General features: G+C 39.4%; 1 protein-coding gene across 1 annotated transcript in view; it reads right to left on the bottom strand.

The window, feature by feature from the left end:
- negr1 (neuronal growth regulator 1) overlaps positions 1-26,578 on the bottom strand; it is a 169,223-nt gene that overhangs the window by 89,376 nt on the left and 53,269 nt on the right. The window contains 1 exon segment of the mRNA XM_034229797.1: positions 3,861-3,986. Within this exon segment, the coding sequence (XP_034085688.1) occupies positions 3,861-3,986 (126 nt within the window).

The raw sequence follows: 26,578 nt of genomic DNA, 5'->3' as shown, positions 1-26,578 counted from the left end.
ACTCGGACGGGCTTTCCAGTCATGAGCGCACTTATCATGTAGCAATCATCCCAAACTCCCGAGGTCTTGACTGCCAAGCACATTTTGTACACGGTAATTAAACTGTTACACAAAATACCAATGATGATTTAAGCACATTAAGCTCCACACATATGCTGCCACAGTTTTTTCTCCCAGCAGCATGTCAACTAAGATGATCTGTATGTCACAAGCACTTCCTAAAGTTAGATTTTCTCTGAATAAAGAATATAAAGAAAGACTTTATATGCACACTTACTAAGCCAAATTATCGTATCAATAAACAGTTTGTGGCCACACTTCACTGGATGCAGAAAGTGTATTATTAGCTGGCAGTTTGCTGGTTGGCAGGAAGTGAAAAATGCGAACACAAAACAGTCGGAGTGGGAATAGGAACTTGACAGTCAGTCAGGGCAATTTATCATCCTGTCAAACTTCACTGACTGCTGCAGCAGAACCATCCACAGTGCAAAAAAAATCACGAACCTCACCCCAAAATGGGGAGTGTTGAAGAGAGTAAGGTCCACAAATAAAACCTGCCATGTAGACACATTTGTGACTTTATAGCCATTTCACCTGCTTGGCCTCACGTCACTGAAAGCTATTTCTTCCACCAGATACAAACAGCAAAGGTTTTATGATGGGGTGTAACAATATGATCAGATGTTAAAGCAATTCATGATTCCAAACGTATGGTTCGTTACATTAATACATACAATGTTTGAAGGGAGAAATATATAAAAGTTAAAATGTGTTATCCCCTTCCTTCCCATTTTTTTTTTAACAATTAGATACTTCTATAGATTAACTTAATCCAATACACTTGCACATATTAAAAGAGTTTGAGTTAATAAACTAAGTTTGTCCCCATAAACCTGTATTTTATAAAAAATAATAATTGGAACAGTATCCAAGCTTTATTTTTGTCACAAACACCATCCACATTTCTAATTTGGTGAGAATGACAATACTATTTAATCATTAAAATATCATTGTAGGAGTTAAATCGTAATAAAGAAATATTGTCCCAATTAAAAACAAAAATAAATTGCTGGATTATATAACTTCAGTAATGGGGGACAATTATTTATTTTGTTTTTAAGTATGTGTTGTTAGAGATTTAAAGGGATAACTGGTCCGCTTTTCAAATCTCCGATACAGGAAGGAATCCAGTGCTACCAAGTAAACAATAATCTACTTTAATGGTAATATGACAATGCAATACAATCAATACAGTACAAATTCAATACAGTTCATCTTTGGGATCCCGAATTTACCTGCACGTGAGCCAGCCAGAGGAAAGAGCCTGAACACCGCGTGTGTGTCTGTGTTTATACTCTTTGACAATGGGAGGAGTTATCAGATCCTCCCATTTGGACCTCCTTGATTGGCAGCCCCAAATATCCCTAACACCTCCGACCTTAGGTTTCCCCAATCACTGTAGCTAGATCTAAGTTGAATGCAAATCAAGACATGCTCTCACCTTCCCCCATCTTCCTTTGTCCTCAAAAACACATGTCAACAGGCCCCAAATCCAGCTCACAGTTTTACCCAAATTATTCCCATTTTAAGCGTATCCATAGTTTGCTAACATGAATACATACAAATATTTCACTACAGTGTACAAAAATAGTATTCAAGTAGTTTGGCTGCAGATCTGCTGCTTTCTGATGGGTAATTCATAACTAAGATAAATATTTCTATAAATGTGGCTACACATTCAGGTTGCCTGTGCAGTGGCTGGAGCAGACTGTTCTTCATATGCAAGAGATTTAATGGATTTCCATCGATAGGTAATTAGCCTATTACAACCTTTCAGTTGTACAACGTCCTTTAGACAAATGGCCCTCACTACAAAACCTGACTCAAAGATCCCATGGTGAATGGCTTCCTTTCTGATGTGAAGTGAGACAGTCTGTGATTACATTTAGTCCCGGGCCCTTTTATTTGACCAGCATATCATTTATTTCCCGGCATACTTCAAAGTGTGGAGACTTCAAAGTAGAATGAGTGACTGCCACTCGGACTCTAAGGATGGCTCTTTTGATCATCTTCTGAAAACGCAATCAGGGCAAGCACACCAGAGAGGAGGATTTGACAGCCATAAGATAAATGCAGTCATCCTCATAGCTATCAGATAAGCACAGCATGCTCTAATCCATTAATATGAAAATGAGGGAGGACTAGCATTGGCTGGGTGGGGGCTTTGCAGCAACAGTTAAATGCTTTGGAATGAGTTTATCAAAGGCAGGATTCAGTATTCAAAGCACTTAATGGTGTATGTGTGCTCTGACTAGCAGCCAACTAAATACATTATTATGATAATTAAAATAAAATCTTTGTTAATTCACCTTAAATGATGGTGTGCAAATTGCCAAATAAATCACTGGGCCCCTACAGTGAAGAGAGCTTTGTTTTGTATACTTTATATCCTTAATACACATGAGCAGGATGTACTATGGTTACACACTGGCTTAAACGAGCAACATAATTCATGGCTTGGTTTATCTGTTGTTGTTACTTAGCGGTTTAAAGAGTGGCATTTCATATTGGAATGAACATAGAAGTTAGAAGTAGGAACATTAATGTTCTAACTGCTCTACAGCATATGAACAAATTCAGCATAGATTAATTATATTTAAAAAATAACATGTATTTTCTTCAACTGATTGCATTACTTAAAGTAAAACCCTATAGAGGTCATCAGCTAGCTCGAAGGATATGTTAATATGATTTTAATAAATCAATACGCAAATATACTGCTGAAGTGGCTAGTTTCATGTGATATGGTCATCTAAAAGAAAATGTTTTATTATGCCAGGCACTTTTTGTGCTTTATTCATCTTGAGTCAGAATATTTGGAAAAAATAATCCCCTCAGGTCTGAACAACAACTTAAAAACGAATACAACACATCTTAGCGGAATCCATGTTGTTTCAACATTATGACTTAGAGCTCCTGAAAACACAGAAGATGGAAGAACGACTTCCCAACTCAAGCAATGGGAGCATCCTAGAAGCATGTGAATGCACCATTGGCCTAGGTTTATGCTCTCCGAGTGCCCTCCTTGTTAGTGTAATTGTATTGTAAATCTTTATCTAGCTATCCCCAAAGTTAGGCTGAGGTTGAGAGGGCATACATGCAATTTTAAGACATTTGAATAAGTTAGTCCCTTATCTAATCGTTGTATCTCTTAAACGTTGGCCAGTAGGAGGAACCATTTGATTGAACTGATTTACAGAAAACCACTAATTGACTTTTGCCTCTAGCATTAGTTACACTGCACTAGATGGCATTGGTATTGAAGAAGCTCAATAGTCAGGTCTCACTGATATTGTATGTTTATTTAAATATGAATTACATCTATCCATTACACCTCCCCTGTTCTGTCATGGATCCACCATTACATTACATTACATTACATTACATTACATTTAGCTGACGCTTTTATCCAAAGCGACTTACAATAAGTACATTCGACCAGGAAGACACAACCTTGAAGAAAACAGAATCATATAAGTACATCAGGTTTCATAGAGCCAAACATTTCAAGTGCTACTCAACTGGCTTTAGGTAAGCCAGTCCTTTATTAGTATAAAAGTGCTTCGTTAATAGTTATAACGCTCGAAGTGGAGTCGACCACACCAATGTCTTTCTTCATCCCTTCCCCCCTTCATCAGCAACATAACTACCAGTCCTCTCTCGTCCTCTGTCTATCACCTATTGATCCTGTCCATGTCTCCTCATTTCCTCTAGCAATTCATCCTCCCATACGTCTGTCCATCCATTCATCCGCTTGCCCATTCATTAGCATAGGTGTGTGAGAGGTGAAGTGAACTCACCTGATGGGGTTATGTGTCTCCAGGAAATGCTTGGCTCAGGTTTCCCACTGGCTGTGCAGATGAGCGACACATTGATGCCCTCATTTACCGTGATGTCAGAGGAAATGTCGTATATCTTGGGTGGAACTAGACAAAAGGAAGAAAAAAACAAGATTAGAATTTTCAAAAATGCAACCTCTAGCTCACCAACATCATTTATACATATTGTATATTACATTAGAGAGTAAAGATTGAAATTGGATTTATCTCTCACTTTTGGTAAAATCATACCAGGTACCTTATACCTTATGTCTCTATGGTTCAGTTGGACATTGCCATTATGTTAACCGTCTCTAAAGGGGAGGAGGATTGGATTTTCCCTTGTCAAACCAAAACATTATATTTTTTAGGAGCTAGAAGTCATACTGTAATGACAAGGATAATAAAAAAGATTCTAATTGCAATAATTGTTGCATTTTCAAAAGAAAGATGGTAACATGCCTAGTGAACTAGAGCTAAATTAGCAAACTTATCAACTAACGTCACTGTCTTTATTCCACACTGAGTACATTTGTTCTCATACTACCAAACTTGAGATGTATTTGTTAGGCAGTAATGAAGGGCTGCTTTCAGCTGTCTGTGTCTGCTAACAGAGCATGATAAACGTAACCTTCATTTTAAACAGTGATGTCATCGTGGGCATTATTATTTGTATTATTTCACAGTAAACCGTAAGCAGAGATTAAGCCGTCGACTGTAACTATGTATAATATTTCCTGACGGAGCTTGGCAGACAGTTGGTCCGCCCACAAATCCTTCGTTTGGCTCTATCATTTCCCAAACAGCTATTCACAAGAACAAAAAGCAGACCTTTTTAAATGAGTGAAAGAAAATGAGACGAGGGCAGTGATTCATTGGTCTGGAACTAGAATACAGGGAAGCTTTGTCTTTTTTGAGTGAGTGCAGCTCATCAACAGTCTTTGCTGGACATCACTTAAAGTCATAATTGGCAAAGTTCTTTGCACTTAAATCTTAACGGTGCTTTGGTGTTAAAAGCTTCGGTATTTAGGCCGCTGAAAACACATGCAGCCACCCACAAAGGCATTTCAACACAACCAACTGAGAACAAATCCTGACACACACACACACACACGCATGCACACACACACAAACACGCATGCACAGTTGCACACACACATATACACAGGCTTATGAGACACTATTTTAATCTGCAAGATTTGAATCTCAGAGGGAGCTTTTCTGCAGTGGACTGTGCCATACAGTAATGGCTTCTCAGTCGTCTGGGGCTTCAAACTATTCAACCCTCTGATCCCTCCTGATGCTAAAAAAAACTAACAAAAGAAAAGTTGATTCAACAAATTCACGAGTTCTTCTTTCAAACTGCCAACACTTTTTGATGTCACAGTATTCTTTTGTCATTGAGCTCTGTCCAGTTTAGCTGCAGCCAACCTCCTCTTCACTCTATTATGGGCAACAATACAGAGGATGTGGCTGAGTGAATAAATTAACATTTTAACTGTACTAAAAATACTGATTTGTGGCCTGGACCCCCTACCTTACCACTGCTACTCAACATAAAGCCCATAAAGACTCTGAATACATTGACTGTATGAGCAGCACTAATGATATATTAAGAGATAATAGATAACTGTCAAACACAAGATGGTGCCTCATTAAAACAATCATTACTCATATAACTGGAAGCTATATGGTGCAAGGAAAAAAACATCTCTGATTTACAGATGGTACCACCCCAGCGAGTGTTGACCGAGCCGCAAACCGGCAAAATGCTCAAAGTTATGAGGGACTGCCCATGAGAACATTCTCATCACTGGAGTTTTTTGTGTTTCGGGGATAGGCGTCATCTCTGATCCACAGATCTCGATCTAAATGAGATGAAAGCGGACCTTCAATGGGAGGACCGGAGGTGATGTTGAATCTAGGTTATTGCTTGTCAGACTCCTGTGTTTACTTGCTGTAGGACCCCACTGTTGACACATCTCCTCAGTGTCTGATAGCACAAAATTGAAAATGTTGGGGTTGTCTACTGATCCTATCCTGGCAGAGGACCGAGAGGTTTTCTAAGGTTAGGATGAGGAGCCCTCAGTCTTTCAGCTCAAAGCTACTGTAGAAGTGCTTTACTGCATAATAATGTTTGCTGCAGCAGAACATAACACAAAGTAATAAAGAGAATACAAGATCAATAGAAATCAGTCAAACTATAGAGAAAGGGGAATATCTGTGAAGAACAGCATATACTTCCTCAGACACTAATCCAAGATTTAGTTTCATGTCTTCCAAAAACTATTGTTCTTGAGTATCTTTAAGTATGAAGCAAGACAACAGTTTTAAAAAGATTGACTATTTGCATTTTTATTTTAGTAACCGCAAACATATGTTTAAGTTTGCGTGAACTTTTAGAAAATACAAAAATGGAAACAAAATTAATTACAGGTTATTTACTTTTTGCCAGTGTCCTTAATCTCAATGTACTGCTCACTGTTTAGTATGAAACATGTTGTATTATCTAGAGAAAAGTGAATGAGTGATAGAGGGACTTCGGACACAGTTAATGCATAAACAAAATATGATTCTGCCATCTGTTGTCCCTCATTAAATAAACCCCATCCTAAACACGATCGTATAGTGAGTCTCGTTGCTAGGTAACAGTGCTGAGACAATGCAAGCACTGTTGGTGAGGGGCCAAAGGATGGACAATTGATATTGAGGGCTAAAAGTGGGTTTCCAGTTAGAATCAGAATCAGAATACCTTTATTCGTCCCACAGAGGGGAAATGTACATTTGTTCCAGCAGAAAAAGAGCCAAAGACAGCTTAAAGTTTAACAAGAAGTATGCATAAAAAACAGAAACAAATATTAAAGATAAAAAAATGTTTTTAAATTAAAAAAAAAGAATTACACAATTTACAAAATACAAAAATACACAGCCTGTAACAGTTCTGAAGATGTAGTAGCCCTATTGCACGGTTATTCACAGAATATATATATATATATATATATATACATTGCACATTAGCAACCTAAATGTATTTTAAAAACCACACTGACTAAGGACAACATTTGGTTACCGAGTGACTGCAGAAATAAAATGGTTTGTCAACTTTTAAGTGTTGGTTCTTAATGGTGAAACTTATTATTTGGCAATTTTAAGATTGATTTACGATTGTTGATGACACACTTGGCTTATTCATATGAATGTGCATACGTTTGTGTGAGTGGTGTTTGATCAGAACAGTTTACATAATATCATCAATTGCCATGTTAAAAGTCTATCAGGAATCAGTCTTAACATTGTAGGACTATGACAGTGAATGGGACTTGAGGTTGCTTCACCTTTACCTCACTTGACAGCACTATAGCTGTTTAACAAGAGTGTGATGCAGAAACTCAGAGCAAGTATGCATAACATGTGCATACAACATTACATAATTCAACCTTGGGTCACACTGACTCAGATAATGTCCTGCCTTTTCTTTGCATTTCACACCGAAAGAGAAAATAATCCACCTGCATTTCATGAATTGAACCGAGTCTACAGGTAGTGTCAACAATTACAATGTTCCTCTTTGAGCTGAAATGATACCGTGGAATAATTTAGTGAAGGCCAGTGTAGTTCCTTAGAAAGCAGCATAGTGAAACCTACCTTACCTTGGCATACTATAATATAATACAGTTTAAGTGGAGCAAGTACAAAAAAACGTAATTTAAGTCATGGACCTCAAAGTACAAGTATCATTGCCGTAAAAGCACTGCAATGATGTTACAATGACACCGACTAAAGCTAAGGAAGCAAAGCTACAAATTAATATTAAAAATACCAGGGAAAGACAGCTATTTATTTATTTAGCTCTTTTTATCACATACAACATTTGCCTCTTAAACTCATCAAAAAACGCGTCGTATCTCACCATTAAAAAACAAACTAAAATGTGAATTAACTGCTTTACGAGGGGTTATAAGCTGGGCTATGTATTTTTTCTGAACAGTTGCTATGCAACCATCGAAGACTCCAGAAAATGATTGCCTCTAGCAACAAAAAAAAAATGTTGGGCACATATCCTGTTCGTATTACGTCAGTTTTAGATTTTTTGCACCAAATAAATTATTTATAGGAAATATATGGTATTGGTATTTATCTTTGCCAGAAAGCAAATAAGCACATTTTCCAAAATCTCAAGCTTTCCTTTAAAAATGTCCCAAATCCAGAGCTTTTTCTAATAATCAGGTTGAGTGTTTTGCCAAACAGTTCCGTCTTCGGTTAGAGTAGGCTAGAGAAAGATTGTGGGTATGTCTGAGGTGCAAATTATTTACATGGATGTTCATCCTTGCTGTAAAAAGCCTTTTAGACAATTTCTTGGTTTACCACATTACCCTGAAAGCCTACAAAGTCCATTACCATCATTTTTTACCTAGTGTGCATCTCACTGAGTGCCGTATTATCCCTTTTACACCTCCTCCTCCTCTTGGAACATCACAGACTGTCGTGACTGTGCTGCCCTCTGAACAACGTATATAACTCATCCCTCAATACCTACACACGGCTGGTTGTTTTCTTTTGGTGCTAATTCAGTAACTATGCTATGATTGTCATGTTTTCCCATTCCTCTGTAATTTCCCCTTCTCTAGCTCTGCGGGAGGTGCTGAGAGTGAACTGCCACAGCTGATCTGGGCGGCATCATCTCCCTCCTGGCAGACGCCTCCGGTGAATAAATAAGCCTCTAATGACGCCACCTTGAATTACGGAAAGGCTTAGAGCTGCAGTATTGAAATGCAGGGGTTTTTCTTCTTGAGCTGCAAAGTGGGATGCACACAACGGTGTTCTTCTATGAATTGAGACAGGTCTCTCCAGGATGACTTCTGATACCAAATTGCAGGACCCCATTACTGGGTAAACCTACTGCCATCCAGCTTTCCAATTAGAGCACAGAGGGGAAGCCAGGCCACTTGTGGTAATGGATGGTAGTATTGGCTTTGGGGAGGTAGAGTCAGGGAGAGCTGATAGGGAGGGAGAGATAAAAGGAGAGGAGACATTCCTGCTTCATTTTCTGTAATTCAAATGCTTCATTTGTCCACCATCATCCCACACACACACACACCGCAGAAGTGGTGGATATGGAAAAGGTGCTGTAACTGCCCTGGGCATATTTATTGTCCAAACACAATACGATGGAATGGTCTCATTAAAATGCAGATGCTTACTGATCTGAGGCCTGATCATCCTTAATCAACGACATGCGGCACTTTGAAATTGGATTAGGGGCAGATTTGAGTTTTTCTTACCGCTTTGCTTGATACACTGAACAAATCCTGAGGGGATCTTTAAAAAGCTCCTTGCAATTCTAAGCTTACTAACACCAAGGCTTCCACAAACTGCCGGTTGTTTGAGATGACATTGATACAGATGCATAATAATATACCTGTAAAATATATGTGTGTTTGCAGGGCGTAATATACACCTCAGTAATGAGACAGTTTGCACACAGCTATTCCTAGAGGTTTTCAATTCCCTTTCCTCACTGCAGGCAGCAAGAAAGAACAGACTTCCAGCCCGGTAATTAGGTGTCAGACACGGAAACTAAACATAAACAGTGACAGATTATATTACTCAAAGGGATTACCTCCATTTACAGTGTCATATATCAGGCACTGATCATTTGTAGTACTTAACTTTGGAAAAAGTTTATCCGAGTACAAAGAGAAATCTCTCACTTTTGGCAAGTTTTATCACTGCACATTAGGGCTGTGCGATTATGGCAAAAATCATAATCACGATTATTTGGGTCAATAATTGATATCACGATTATTTTGACGATTATTCATTGACCATTTATTGAACTTTAAAACAAATAATATTTTACCAATAAACAAGATCAACAAATATGTTGGAGCGCACTTCCAAAACCATACTAAACATATATTATTAATATGATAAATACAAATAAATTAGACCAAAATAAATGAAATCAAACATGTTGCAGTGCACTGTCACAACCTACTGAAAACTCCTTAACATATAGCCAACATTTTGGTAAAACATATTCAACATATTCCACTCAGTTAAACGTTGAAGGCTGGCCAACCGTCATGGTCCAGAAGTAACAGGAAATAAATGTTGAACTACAATTTAAGACCAAATAAAAATGTTTAGGCCACCATGGCAAATGCTGGTAGGGCTGCTCATGTCATCTCTTAAAGATTGTTCGCAAGAAACACCAGCCTGTTTACATGGTCTGGTTTCAGAGATGAGCGCAGGCAGGTGACAATATTGCCACCTGTACTGAAGACCCTCAGCCACGCCCCGACACATGGGGTGACGCCGGCCAATCACAAAGCTTTGATGCATTCAAGTGCATTATTCTGGCACAGGAAGATTATGTTACAGGACATTAACGATAAAACAGAATATTGTTGTTCTATTTTTAGACACATCTCGCGATCGGACTGGTTGGGCACCCCTGGGCTAGACCATAGGTCTGTTTGTGGTGGCAAGTAGTCAGCTGAAGCCACATCTCTCTCAACTTCCCCACGGCATTTGTCATATAGTGCAGGCAGCGCAGACCTGCTGAAATAATACCGAGACGGCATCGCGTAACGCTTGTCCAACGTGTTGACAAGTTGCTTAAAGCCCTGGTTGCTAACAGTGCTAACTGGGCACATATCTTTAGCGATGTGAAATGTAATGGCACCTGTAATATCTCTGTGTCTCTGCGAGCTCGTCGCGTAGGGCGTTGCTCTGTACAATGCGTCCTGAATCGATGACTGTGATGATGTGGTGGATGAAGTCGAGCGGGCATCTGCTTTTGTTGTATTATTATTGCCCGGTCGTATTGCACTTTGTGGTTGTATTTCAGATGATTAAAGAGATTGGTTGTGTTAGCGTGTGGTGCCAACACAACCTGGTAACAAATCCTGCACTGTACTTTGTTTTGCTCCACGTCGGACTCCTGAAAGCCAAAGTACTTCCAAATAGTGGAAATAGTTGTACCCTTCTTTTTAACGAGTTGCTGCTCTTGATCTGACATCTTCGCTCGCGCTGAACACTCACAACACATGTCACTCCCACGTGGCCGAGTGGGCTTTTAGGGAGGGGTGAAGCGCACCCAGCAAAAATAATTGTATTTTGTCAATTATGCTGTTTTCATAATCGTCGCAAACCATAATCGTAATCGCGATTAAAATACGATTAATTGCACAGCCCTACTGCACATGACAACACACATAACCTCAGTAACTGGGGAAATCTTCTCCCTCCAATTTATCAATTCGTATTTTTCATAATAAAGTCATAATGTTATAGCCATAACCCTCAGCTAGTTGATTTACAATGTATGTATAAATATGTGATCCTGAAGAAAAAGGTTGACTTGGTGTGTGTTTTGTGTAAGTAAATGCATGGACTCATGCCTATGTGCCTGCTGTGTCTGCATTCAAATAAAAAAACATACAGTACTTGACTTCCAGCCTGTAAACTTTGAAAGTCATTCTCTCTTTACCTCCAATATCGCCTGCTGCTCTCTCATGTTGTTATTAAACATATCAATCTCTATCATTTCCACAGAAAAACACACACAACCGTACGCCAATAATAAAAAGCAATAAAAATGTTCTCAGGAAAAAGGATGTTTTTATTTTTCTTTCCATTTATTTGAGCCCAGAAGCAATAGAGGAGGAGGACTAAGTGCTGGAATAGCAGGGCCAAGACATAAAACCTCATTAGCCCTTATTGCTTGTCTAGTTTTGGCATCTGTTCATATTCTAAGATCTCCTTGTGGCTAAGATGTTGGGTAGGTTAAAAATGGAGATGTGGAAAGTTGTAGCAGACAGCATACGACTAAAGACACAAATAGATTCGCAGCAAGTGCACATTAGCTGATGAACATTATTCCATAATGGTATCATTATGTATGATGAATCAAGTGATTTACCCTATTAATGTACTGCAGGAATCCGCCTGAGGCTCTGTTGATAGTGTAGCTTGAACTTCCAGAGATTTGTGTATTTGATATACAATTTTGTCTTGTATATAGCTAGTGCAAATATTTTTTTTTAACATGGGATTCCTCCGAGTAGCTTTACATTTGTAGGTGTGACCTATTTGTTATTTTTATTGCTGCCCTCCCTAAGCCCATATATCACTGTATCACTATTAATGTACCTGGCACACATTCTTACGGTATAATCTTTGCCCATTACTTTAGTAACCCTGAAGTTATATTCTGCTCTTGGTTTATTATAGTGGCCCTATTCTTTTGCTTCAAGACAGCATTTCTAAGATGAAAATAAAAGAAATGACCCCGATGATAGGTTTAAAAAAAATGAACCTTTAGACAATTCCACCTCAAGTCTTCAAATTGACAGAGACAGAGAATGTTTTTGCTATGTTCAAGTCCATGGTTATTTGTTTGAACAGTCATTGTTTTCAGTTGTCTTCATTGTTTTTGTGTATATATTGGTTAGAATAATAGTCTGCAAGTAATTATATCTTATTAACATGCACATTGGTAAGTGGCAGTGCAGTAGATAATAACAGACATGCTATTCAGTATTACAGCACAACATAGTATCACAGTGCATAAAAACAAGGGTTCTTCAAGCTTTATTTAAAACTGTCTCTTTAAATCGGCCTGGAAGTTTGTACTAAATTATTCCTTTCTTCCCCACTTTATTTTCTGATATCAAATCATGTTTAATTCAAACGTTTTCTGTGTTCTTATGTGCGTTGTAAACTTTGTTAGAATCTAAGAAAAATTACAACGGTGATAAGTACACCTGTTGAGCAAATGGACACCTATTTAAAAGTTGTGATGCCGTTGAACTGATAGTACAACATTCTAATGGAATGTTTCTGGTCCAATCAGATTATGTTCACTGTTAAACATGCTAGAAACATGCTTTTTCTCTTTACGAGAACAATCTGAGAAAACTATGAAGACCATTTTTGTTCAACTGGTAATTAACCATTAGTTTATGATAATATTCCTGTCATGACCTAATGGTGCAAAAATAACATGCTTCCGCAAATGTCACATCCGATACATATGATGAGTAATTGCCAATGAAGTTAACGATGCAGAAAGCGGAGAGCTTGTTACCAATTTCATGCACTTCTGGGGAATTCATGAATTAGGGGGAAATCAATTGGTGAAAATGAACTTTTGGAAATACCTTGTGAGAGGCAATTAATCTTCAATGGGAGAGCTGCACTGGGCATGTAATTCAAAGATAAGCTATCACCCCGCTTATTGAAATAGTTTCTAATTTATTCATGCTAATCAGTGTCTTTCAGCCTCAGCATCTTGCTTCTGATAAACAAAATTCCGCAGCATGGGCCACTTTGTTTTCACTTTCAAGGATGATCACTGGTTTCTCAATTAGCTGCGTGGCTACAAAGTGTTTTTGATAGGCGCAGCCCCGCACACGCCTCATTTGAAATGCTTTATTGTCGAAATGAAACACTGAGCCTGTCAGAGGGAGAGCTGCTTTCCAACAACGAAATATCAGTTGGTGACCAAGCGACCGTTGCTATGGGTGATGCTCTGTGCATCTCAACTCTCAGCCCATGTTTTTGTGTGAGTGTGTGTGAGTGTGTGTGTTTGAAATGGATGATCTGATGTGAGGGCACAAAGCTCTGTCTCCATCTGTCGAGCCTTGATGCAGCGCTAAAAGTCAAAGTTCAAACTTTAGAACCTGGGTCATGATTAATGGGGAGAGCAGTTGGCAGCGAACAGACGCACACTTCATCCCGTTAAAGCCCCTGCCACACTGTCCCGAAATTGACACCCGATGGACACACGATAAAGGAAATGTTCAAATTCGGCTGTGATCGTAGCAACATCGGGCCATTCGTGAGGGCATCTAAGCCATCGTATGACCGCCGGTGGAGTTTCTCAGGCTCCGGCAGCAACTTCGTGAGCGGCAACTTCGTAAGGCACTCGTGAGGGCATGTCAAATCGTGTCATCTTCGTGTTATCATTGGTGCATTCCCCCTCACTCTGATCGGGGCGAATGCCCGATGGCACCGATGATAACAAGATGCCCTCACGATGGCCTTACGAAGGGCAAAATGGACACACGAATTCAACACGAAAATGAACCTTCGCAAGGTCCTTCGGCAATTTTTTGGCATGCCAAAGATTTTGCCACCGCTCACGAAGTTGCTGCCGGAGCCTGAGAAACTCCACCAGCGATCATACGATGGCTTAAGATGCCCTCACGAATGGCCAGATGTTGCTACGATCAGAGCCGAATTTGAACATTTCCTTTATCGTGTGTCCATCGGGTTGTTTTATTGCACAACAAAATCATGTAAACAACCCAATTTGTGTTCTCTGAAACTAAAAAGGATATAATATATTATTTTGAAGGCGAGTTGACAGAAAGTTGTTGTTGCTATGGAAACAACATGACGGAGAAAACTTAATATCTTCTACATATAAAGACGGATAAAGTAAAGAACAAAGTCTGAAAATATCAGTACTGTATCATAGTACTTTAACATAATTGTTTGTGTTGCCTTTGTGTGTGGTTCGGGGCCATCTTCGTGCGAAATTCACAATTCCATATTCGTGTGTCCATCGGGTGTCAATTTCGGGACAGAGTGACAGGGGCTTAAAGGGACGGAGCGTGGCTCAGCGGGCGGTTGGATCCGTTCTTTACTGGCTCTTCGCTGATCAGTTTGTCATACTTCGACTATGTGATAAGTTATGACAGACAAAAGGCTTTTAGTGCCACTCTGCAGTCACAATTTTCATCAATATTCAGGGTCCAGATTCAAGATTGAAAAAACACTGTCGATCCAAACCCATCAGATCAAGCATATTTTTGAATGCCGTTTCATTGAAACTCTCTTGGTGCTTTTGGGAAATGTATTCTCAGAGATGTGGAAAACTTTTTTGCGCAAAAAAACAACAACTGTCATATATCTCAAAGTGCCTATGATAGTTACGTAATGGTCTTTTAAAATATGCAAGTTTGGGCTTTTCTCGAGGTCTTATTATCATCGGAGCAATCTGCAATGGATCTGGATCTGGATTAAACTCTCTACCCTGTCCTTTTTTTTTAAAATCCAATTTTCAATAACATGATGTTATTACCTTGAAATATTAATGACTATTTATGGTTTTGTCATTAGGTAGATAGGAAGCCTGAATCTTTCAGTGAATAGTTGGTGGGCAAAGTTTAATGGTAAAAGGATATAAACAGATTCACTCATTTGTTTTTCTAACCTTCTTCCTCTCTCTGTCCTGATATATTTCCCTCATTGGTGAGTCATATAAGTCCATGATAAATAGCAGTGGCTGCCAAACAATTTAAGGTTCAAGTGATGGAAAGGATTAGTGATTATTCTCAGTGTGTGTGTGAGTCTAGGTGCATGTGTGTGGTTTGTGCACATCCACAAACACTGAAGGTGTGTGCATATAGTGTGTGCTTTGTTGTGTGTGTGTGTGGTGTGTGTGTGTGTGTGTGTGTGTGTGTGTGTGTGTGTGTGTGTGTGTGTGTGTGTGTGTGTGTGTGTGTGTGTGTGTGTGTGTGTGTGTGTGTGTGTGATTCTCAGATGGTACCCGGTATCGACTGCTTTTCTTTACAATCCGCCCCGTGGGGCTGCTAGCAGAAGATTTGGACTAAACAACACGTAGGTGATTTGTACCCACTGAGGGCGTTGGAAAGGCCAAAGTCATGACTATTCAATAAATTGCTCATTATGAAAAACCCTGAGCTTGTACAATGTGGAATACAGATGTCAGTTATTGCTGTGTAACTCTAGAGCACTGATTGTTCGAATAATGATGTTTATAGAGCACATCAGTGATCACTGTAAATAGGAAAGTGTCTCTGATTAGACTGTGTTTGATAATACATCGGCCTATAATTAAAGCTGACCACTGGATTCTGGAGAAAAGCGGGAGCTCTTCTGCAACTGGACCCTAATACGGCTCCGAGTAAAGGAAGCAGACTAATGGAAGAGACCTCTCGCTGCTCTGTAATTGCACTTTGGACATCAGATGAATTTCAGGGATGAGACAGGCAGACGGCACCCCACTGCTGGTGGCCAGTCCACATTCAGGGTGATGTATGCAACAGTGCTGAAGGGCCAGGGAGCACAGCCTGTGATATTTATCTGGCCAATTAAGGCCAGTGTATCCCTGAGATGCCTGCCAATGTATCATCTCCAGCAAATCCCTTCCACAGCTACCCCAATATTGATGAAGGTTGATAAGCACCAGAGGACTGTGAACGGATCCACATCGAAGTTAGAGAACTCATGTCTCTGTTGTGATTTACTGAGAACCAACTGTTAAGCACAAGAAAGTTTAAGATTGCTCTCACACCTGTTGGGGTTTTCTGGCATTTCCAGAGAGGCTCACATCTCACAGAATCTAATAAAAATAGTCTCAGAAAGTAAATACAGTTTATTACAATTTCTTAACATAACACATTGCCATTTACAAAAGAAGAAGGGCAAGGGAGAGCTTTTGTCCATGTCCAACTAAGCATTGTTTTAATGTTAATCTTTGATTGACTGACTGTTTAAAGGTGGGGTGGGTTCTTTTGGAGAAACCAGCTCGAGTGCACTAGAATTTGAAAATACACAGCCGGGAAAAATCTGCCACTTCCTTACAGAGCCCCTCCTCCAACACACACGAACGCGCAGGTGACCAATGAGGGCACGAGATAAGTTTGTGCACAGATGGAAGGCTGACAGTAGGGGTGCAACAACTAATCGACTTAATCGATTAAAATCGATTACCAAATGAGTTGCCAACTAATTCAATCGTCGATTCGTTGGTGACGTCATCACATGTGTTTTACACGCTGTTAAACTCCAACGTTATTGGTCTTTTTATCGGTACTGGAGACATTTAACAAATATATGTCATGTATTATTGCTACAAAACATTATATCGCAGTCTTAGTGTCGCCAACTCATTTCTAATATGCAAAAAGACAAACAAATGCGTCTATGATGTATTTTCGATCAGACGAGATCTCTCTCCCCCGTCTGTGTGCGAGGGGGCGGGGCCGTTTACACACACGCAGCTGCTACATGCAGCAACACACTGCGGAGATGGCGGAGAGAACGCGCTCCGAGGTGTGGTTAAACTTTACCCGTCTCACACGAGCAATTTGTCTAAACATTTAGCAAAAGTGCTCCACGTTCAGACGGAGAAATGCACCGGGTTCGACTGTCTTTCTAGCAGCTCTGTAGCCCCGTCCACGAGTAACGTTTCCACGTCAGGTGTTATGTATGCTAGCAGCAACACACGGAGTTAACTACATGATACAAACATGGGTTAATGATTAGAGGTAACTGAGTTGTTTATTTTGTTAAAGTTTCAGCTATTCTGTTTACAGTTCTGTCATCAGATTATTTAATACGATTTGTTAAAACACTGTTGTTTCTTTTGATGTGAAATATTATTTATTTAATTTAAATTAAAAGCTATGTTAATTTTGTTCAAAATGTGTTTAGTTAATTTAATAATATATGTATTTTTGAATCAAGTATTCATCTTTATTGTCTTCATTGTTAGTTTCCACATGCCTAAAACAACCTCAAGCTAAATCTAAAAGTTGATGGCTAAATAAGAGGGTTTGAGAAATTGTGCAAGGCATACAGTAATAGTCCGAATAGTCGATTAATCGTTTCATTAATCGATAGATTAATCGATTCTCAAATTAGTCGTTTGTTGCAGCCCTAGCTGACAGGCAGGTAGGCCATCCAGTTATTTTAGCCGGGCCGGCTAAAATTATTGGTCGTGCTTTTTACAGTACTATGGCTTCCACAGATGACATTTCTCTATGGATTTGTTGTCAAAGCACTTAAGATATATCATTGCTATTGGGATGTTAAGAGCATTCCATGGAATATAATGGAATCTCGAGCCGGTTTCTCAAACTTACCTACCCCACCTTTAATTGTTTAAACAAAAATAAAGGACAAAAAATAGTCAAAAAGTCCAATCTAGTTTCCAATGAACTATTAGAAACAGTGAGTGACAAAAGAGGTACATTTAGCCTTGATATACTTTACTGAGTGCAAGAACAATACACAGGGAACTATTATATGTTTTTGCTTTGGTACAACCCCATTAAAATAATCTGAAGCTTATGTTTTTGTATAATTGTAAACCTGCATTTCAAAGTGAAAAGCGCAACAAAAAAGAAATCAGCCTGCTATTCACTGTGAGTAAAGTAGGTCCAACACCATCACACAGAGTGCAATCAAGGTTTTCATAATGGGAAACTCTGAATTTAAAAAGGAATAGAAACGGTCATTTTGAGCGATGCTGGTTCAAGGAAAGGTAGTTTTAAATGTGCAGCGGTGACACTGCAACTTTCTACCTTTATGTTAAGCTGTGTTACCATAGACCATTCCAAGTGCCCCAAAAATGCCTTAGTTACTCCCCACTCATGTTGTATCTATTCCCTCTCTAGAGAAGAGAGACGTGAGAGCTGAGTGGCTGACCTTTGTCCTTACTCATTTTAATTAACCGTGGCTAATATCAGCCATTTCCGTGATGAGGACTCACATTAGTGCGAGTGCACAAATACACATTCACCGACCCACACGTGCATGAAGAAGCACACATGCATATGCAAACACATTATAGGGGAAAGAGATTTACAGGGGCTAAGATAGGGATTCACAACCAGACACACACACAATCACAGACACACACACCCAAATGACAATGATTAGTAGCTAACTAAATGTCAGGGGCCATAATGGCAAATCTGTTCCTTTAGACACAGTCATATTCTCTCTACACTTTCCCTGCAATATTAATGGCAAGCTGCGTTGTTTTAATGCAGTATTATTCCCCCAAGACTCTTGATACACAATTATTCAAGCTGGGAATAGTAACACCAATTCACTATCCTCTCCTCATAGCACTTATAACCCATAGTGCATAAGATAACTACAGGGATGTCACAGTGAGGGTGTTTCTATTTCGATAACAAAAATCTAATTTACAAATAAAACAGTAAATCTTTATAAATCAAGGGTTATTATACATATCTCATTAAATAAGACAAGACCATACAATAACATTTGGGCAAACATTCAACTGCATGTAATTGTCACGTACAACCATTTTAACATAACCCTGGTTTTATCTAATGAGCAAAGGTGTAGTGCTGCTGGAGTGAACTGGCGGGATGCTCAAGCTCTTTTTATTTTCCAAATGAGAAATAGAATATTTCGTTTGCGTAATCCGGTTGAAATTCATAAAAAAAATGTAAGCCTTGAAGATCCAATCATCACTAAAGCATATGTCATGCGAGAGAGCCAATATGGTGACGGAGAATAAAGATCAGCAGGTGTGCAGATTATTAAATAGCAGTGAAACAGCTGTGCCAATCACAGTCAAACGTGACAACGACAGCTCAGCAAACAGAAAGCCCTCTGGATGGTCCTGCGTCACAACATTAACACATTTCCACAAAACTGCACCCAAAAACTGAGGGAGTCAAATCTCCCATTGGGTAGTTCCTATGATAACATTAGAAAAACATTTTTTTAAATCGATAATTTGATGAAACTGATCAGACCTGCTGCATTCACGTGCTGCTAGGGTTTCATAAATGAAAACAAGCCAATAATGAACTGTACGTAGCCACACATCTACAGTATTGAGTGTCTAATAGAGGTCGAGCATTTAGTTTTTGGTATGTATTTGGTTGATGGACAAAAGACTACGTTTTGACACCCTGGAAAATGAAAGTTTTATCAAAGGACTTTGACACATATGTAATCCTCTCCCAACTGCTCATTATTCTATGAGAGACATTTTAATGTACATGTAAGCCTTTTGGAAAAAGCTATTACTCAGTGAGCTACATTAACGTCTTTGTTAAGACCTGTGGACCTTGTTTCCTGAAATGGCTGCACATTTAGAGAATGAATTCTTCAGGTGTTCATTTTTTAGAACACTTATAAGCTATTATAAAAAATTGCAAGTCTAATAGCATTCAATTTCATATTTGGATGAATAGCAGAGTATTGAAAAAAATGTAGTTTTCATAAAATATAGAGGGTTTAACATTAAACTGTTGAAGCTGCTTGACATTGGGTTTAAGTGGGAAATAGTTTAACCGATATGTTCACAAGGTGCACTCTATTTTTAATTGAATAAAGAGGAAGGTAGAGCTAGGTTGCAATTATGCTTAACTTTATAGTATTGATATAGCTAATACTCAGGAGGAATCCGCAGCAAAGCGGTATTAAATGAGGTAGAAATGTCATGGAGAATGTGTTCATTCTCTGGATTAATTCAGAGGGCTGTGTTAAGTGTAGTTGACAGGACTGTATTTTTGGACTGAGGTCATGAGAAAATGAATATTAAAAAATGCACCCAGCAATTAATGAGAGTGGCAGAATCATGGCATATTAAGAATAAACTGCAATTTGCTGGGCCTTATTATACCGTGCTGTGTAATTATACTCCATCTCCATCCTGACATCAAAGAGAGGAGCGACGACCTGGAGGTTTAACCCTCCATTTTACTACTTGCTGAGAAACACTCGCGCACCGACTCACTCAATGGGCGTGGGCGATGAGTTTTTACAGTGGATCCGCTCTGATCCATATTAATGTTTAAAGCATTTTCATCACATACAGGATTATTCCTCACATTTTTGAAAATATTAACCCTACAAAGTACTTCATCACACAGTGGCATCTGTAAAGCCTTACATCAAATCATTTTAAGATAAACAGCACTTCATTTCAATAGAGCATGATCCTGTAGTAGTTTGGTAGCAGATGCATGCGGGGCACAGGCACTTTGTTATTATAAAAAGACGATTCCGACTACAGTTTCACAGAGAGTTACATTTTAAGTTCAAACCTCTGCCTATAGTTTTAAGCTTTCCGAGATGGAAGCTTGATACGCATTACCTCTGCCCATGTAAGCAGTAACTGCTGAAGGGAAGTGTGCTCCCCCCTCACGGTGACAAGATATTCTTAGATGAGAGGTGCTGTGCATATTTAACACATTATCACATCTACAATCTTAATTAACAGAGAGGGGGGAAGAAGAATACCGGCTGAGATGGAGAAAGTCATGTGATGTGTAGAAGGGCGGGTTGGGCCTGATAGCAATCTCTCATTCCTCTGTATCCTACATCAGATAGTGGTCAGGGTAGACTGTAAATAGGTCAGCGCATCTATGGTGGAGATGAGGATATGCAGATGAAGACCGGCAGTAGAGTAGAGCAGTAAAACAAGAAGGAAATAGCTGGTTAGGACCAAGGGTTGACGATGATCATAGTTCAGAGGGCTGTCGGTGATGTCACTGATATCGCAGTTTTACTCCGTAATCAGTGCACGGCCACAAGGCAGAGCCCACTTAGTTTAATCTTGTTAAGTCAAGTATTTAAAGGAAGGGTTTAACTGCTCAGCAGTTACCTTTGCCAAATGTACCTGGCGGAAAACATGGACCCTTTTAGTAATACAGCGGACACCGATGGCCCTGATGATTACATGATGGTTATTGCTTTTGGCTGAGATTATGTGAAAGACCCATTTAGGCCCTGGAGGATCTCAAGGTGTGTAATATTTCCACTCCCCGGATGATTGGTGTGATGCTGCAGCCACACTTTCCAACCCTGTTTTTTCATCACTGTACAGAGCATTGCTATTCTCATATGTTTCACCGTATCCACTGGTGTGTCATTACTCTCACCTGTACTATATTGATTTATTTTTCACCACCACCATATAGAGCTTCTGATTTGTCGGAACTCCAACATTTCCTCACTTCTCATGGGTGCTGTTTAATGGCAATGAAGCAATGTGAGTGGGAAGCATGAGGCAAACGTTACATTTGTGGAGGTGACACAAGGTCTCTGAGGGCATACATGTAATGCAGAGATCATATGTTTCTTCTAGATGAGTGAGCAGGCACTGCCATAATCTAACCTCCTACTAGAATGCAGCAGCATGTGATTCATGTGTTAAGAAGTGTGACAATAACGAGAAATCCCTGTTGCTGTTAAACTGTTGTAATGTTCAAGTAGGGGGAAACCCCATGGGATGTTATTGTAAATAAATATTTGTCTGGCTCCAATGGGAAATTGAATGGGTATTTTATATTGACAAGAGATTTTGCTGACAGTGAATGAAAAAAATGTTGGAAAGACACTTCAACAATTGTGACTTTAACAATTAGAACTTTTAGTGGGTTCCCAACATCACTAACTCATCATAATCACTGATCATAAATGTAATGTTTGATTTAAAGGATTCATGAAGCGAAACATTATATTTCTCCAGCTTCCACACTTGTACTTTAGCATTCTTCAATTTCGACCTTGCCCCAAAAACTGGAAAATAAAAGCGTTAGCAGAGCTGCAATAACATGACCAAACTCAAGAAAGCTAACCAGCACTGTGCTGACATAGATATACATTCCAGATAAGCATAATTGTTCGGGGGATGAGCTGGTCAAGGACCCTACCATTGCATATTTCCCTGAATATACTGTAATCCCCGCATGCTCCCGTTTTCTGTGTTACTCTGCATGGTGCACTGCCAAGCAAAGCAAAAAGTGACAAAAAATCCAGAGCCATAAAATCCTTTCACTTCAACTGTAACATTCGTGTTGCAGCATTAATACACGTTGTATGCTTGGACTGAGAAGCCCAGATTAAAGTGTCTGGCTTGTTCTCTTCGCTTCCCCTTCGGCAGATAAAAAACAGCATGCTCCCAGAAGCATCTGCAACATGACAAAGCTGCTCCCCTGTTACATCTCATCTGTAAAGAAATCCCTCTGTCCTCCATGAGTGGGCTTAGGAAAGTGTACACAAGTGTTGCACAGTGACAGGTAATGATTCACAACACATGGAGTTTTGACAAAGCAAATAAACAAAGTACAATAAGGTGTGATGTATAGAGGCGCAATAACAGCACACGTATGTTTGTATGCCGCTTGCATGAATAGAGAAATTGCAGAGTGCCTGGCAATGTAATGAACCAATTTGTACTACCTTGAGAGCCTGATGGAGACGTGACCATAGGCCTTGATCAGCTGGAGTGAGTCATCTGTTTTTCCACATACTTCCTGCCTGCAGCTCTCAGTCTGATACACAGCTCTGTAATGGCGGGCCACTGATTAGCTTGATGACTTCACAGTAACAGCTTTGGATAACACAATCATAACACCATCAAGCTTTGTTAAAAGCTGCTAACAGTAAAAGTAACAAGTACAAAGCATATTTGTGGAACTCTATGTTTAAAGTATTTTTTCTGTGTGTTGTCCAATCAGCATCTCAGTGAAAACATCTATTTTTGTGTTGTCAACGGTTTAAACATGTTTGTGTTATTGTTGATTTGTTTCAAGACTCTATGTTGCAAATGTGTTATGAAGCTATACAAAAAGCTGTTGGTCAGGTTTTATAAAACAAACTGCCATTTATAAGCTTTAATTAACAACATTTGTTTTTTGTGGAAGAATTAATATAAATGACTGAAATTAGTAACATTTTAAAATTGTGAACTGGAGGGCACCAATTGGTATTTTGAGGTCAAGCCGTTGCCAAATCTTAGCCACTAGGTCACATCCATCAGGAATTCTGGGCACTGCAAAACGTATTATAAAGCCGACAGCTGGCACATTAGCGTCGGTTTGATTGTGGCCATATGGCCAGTGGTGAGGAGCTGCCATGACCCAAAACACCCCTGGTAAGATTCCCATTACAGAATGTACTTCAGAAAGGAAACATCTACAAAACATGATGGTCCTGTAGTGACCATTACTGCATGCCAAGCAGCTGACTATGGTTCATCACATGTATATTTAGAAGCACAGTGTGCTCTGAAGAAGAGGTAAAGTGACTGTTTGTGTTAGCCAAGGCAGCTCTGCTAACCTTCGGTGTGAATGACATTAATTGTTACTCAGCCACTCCAAGTCCATTAACTCTGGACTATACATGGGGAAATAACTCCACTGTTTCGAGGGATGAACAATCAGTTACAATTGACACAATAGGGTACAGGAAACAAGCAACTTGTAATGATGGAGAATACAAAAGCTTATAGACTAACCAATCATTGGAGTTTCTCGTCATAACAACTCAACTTGATTTTATCATCTTAGGGCAATTCATGATAAACACTCCACCAGCAACTAACATCTGGCCCTGCACTGATATGACTGTATTTCTCCTGATCCTTAGACACTATACTAATAGTATCTTGTGTTGCCAAGTGCAGATATGATACCAGTGATCTGTTATTCAAAAGACATTCTCCTTGGTAGATGTTTTCTTTTTTTCTTATGTGATAAAAGCTTCCCAACAACAACAACAAGAAAAACTACAGTTTACCTTGGCTAACCTCAAATGACACTAATTCAAAGTAAAACTGTGCCATTGCCTTCACATTCAAATGCATGTATTGCAAAGCACATGTAGAGAGGGATGTGACAGCGGTTACTAACACATCTAAATGAGCTTGATGGATCAGTTAAAGTTGGATGGAGGGCCTTTGTACGCAAGGAGGTTAGCTTGCTTGAGGAAACCCTAACAAGACATAAGACTGTTGATGGACACATTGGCAGTGGAAGCCATTGCCCCTGTGACCTTTCAGCTATAAGACATTCACTGTTACTGCAAAGGCCTTGGTGCTCTGACAAGTTGACAAGGGGCTGAAAGAGCATGCATACATGTTTTAGGCATCGAGTTAATGTGTGTCTATCAACAAACAGTACTGTAAGTAAGGCGAGTGAGGTTTGTTGCAATCTTATTATCAGGCACATTGCTGCCAGTTTAATAGCCAACCACATAAAGAAACACAGTGATCCCAGAGACACATTTAAACCATCCACTAAACCACAGCACTACCCTACACCCACTCACGGTTATAGTGCAAGAAGATGGATGTTGACATATGAAAGTTATCAGGTTATAAAATATGGAATAATAAAATGAGCAGAGGGTACACTGCTTTCTGGGTTATTGCTCATATGTGCTATTTGTTGATGTTTTCCTAATGAACACTTGACAAGGTAAATGATACATTCGTTGACTCTTCTGTTCATCCCCGGTGAAATCTGAATTCTCACAGGATGACAGTTTACCAAAACATTGTCAAGCATGTTGTTTGTGAATTGATGTGACTTTTCTTCTTCTTTTTCACAACATAGAGTTTTTGTACTCGGGCACTTTACTAATCTTACTCCATATGCCGTTACAGCAATACCAGCTGGAGAGCGCTTCCTCTTACACATATCAGAGCTCACACTACAAACAGTGTGTATGACCCTTAACTCTTCTATTAATACGATGCTGCCGGTGTGAGAGTATGCATATTTTAACATTATGTTCCCTTGAAATTCTAACCATGGCTTAAGTAGAGTAAGACATATTTGTTATGCACTTGTTATACATCTGATATGTACTTAGGGATACAACTAAGGTGTTAAATGTGTACAATGAATCAAGGCACATTATTTTGTGGAAGAAATGTTTAAGTTAAAAAAAGAAACCTCCTTTTGACATGTTTTCTGATGACAACATTTCTATTTAACCGAGGCAGAGCCAAGTGGACCGTGCACACTGTACATCTTTGATTCAGCTTACCAAAGGAACACAACAGGCCCTGGGAAGATGGATTTGAAGTGAGGCTGTTTTCTCAGCTAATCCACAGTCTGAGGTATCAGCACACAAACTAAGCCACCACCCTATTACTCCGCCAAGTAACAATTAGGATGTTGTCGTCAATTAGCTCCCTGTGCCCACAACAGCCTTCTTAATGTCCCATAAAACACAAACACACCTATTGACCTTGTTAGAAGCAGACATCCAGAAGATGAAGCCCAATTTGGACAGCCTCTAAAGAGCTTAATGGGACTTTTATTATGTTAAAGGCTGAAATTCAAAGCTTTAACACCTGCTTACCAATCCAATGACACAGAGCATATCAATAACTAGGGATGCTCCGATCAGGGTTTTTGGGGCCGATCACCGGAATCAGTATTGACCGATACCGATCGCCGATCCGATCATAGGGTGGGCGGGGGCTATGGGGATCTTCCATTTAAAGTGATGTTTAAAACTCAGTTGGTGGAGCTCATTTTTATATCGCTTCAGTTTATAATAGTAACGGATCAAAAAGTTCAGATTAATTTTTCAATACATGATGCGCTTCCACAAACAACAACCAACATAATTATTACATCAAATGAAATACATTATTCAAGTTTACATTAACTTTGGATAATAACACGGGAGAAATTAGCAGAAGCGCTCTCTTTTTCTCTTTTCCTCTCTCCCTCCCCTGACAGCCCGTCAGTATCTCATGCAGCTCACTGACCCAGTAATGAGTGACCCAGTGAAGAATAAATATATTTATAACTAGTTTAGCTTGTTCCAGAGGTAGATAAACTAAGTGTGTTAGGTCTACCTCTTAGTGTGTGTTCGCTCCGCTCATCGGTCCGTCACGGCGGGTGGAGCTGCAGGATTTATGCTTCACACACACGTTACATACCGCTATTTCATTGTCTTTTTCGGACACCTTAAAATACTGCCAGACCGGTGAAGCCATTTTGGCGAGCTTGTTTTGCCGCGCACAGAGAAAAGTGTCATGTATTTTACGTCATGTGATCGGCTCTCCTGATCGGCCTTTATAGAGAGCATAGATCGGAGCATCCCTATCAATAACTATATAAAATCAGTGTTTCCCACAGATCTGA

This window comes from Gymnodraco acuticeps, unplaced genomic scaffold (genome assembly GCF_902827175.1).
Source record: "Gymnodraco acuticeps unplaced genomic scaffold, fGymAcu1.1, whole genome shotgun sequence".
Lineage (NCBI taxonomy): Eukaryota > Metazoa > Chordata > Actinopteri > Perciformes > Bathydraconidae > Gymnodraco > Gymnodraco acuticeps.
The sequence above is the reverse complement of the archived record's forward strand: the minus strand, read 5'-3'. Positions and strand labels throughout refer to the sequence as shown.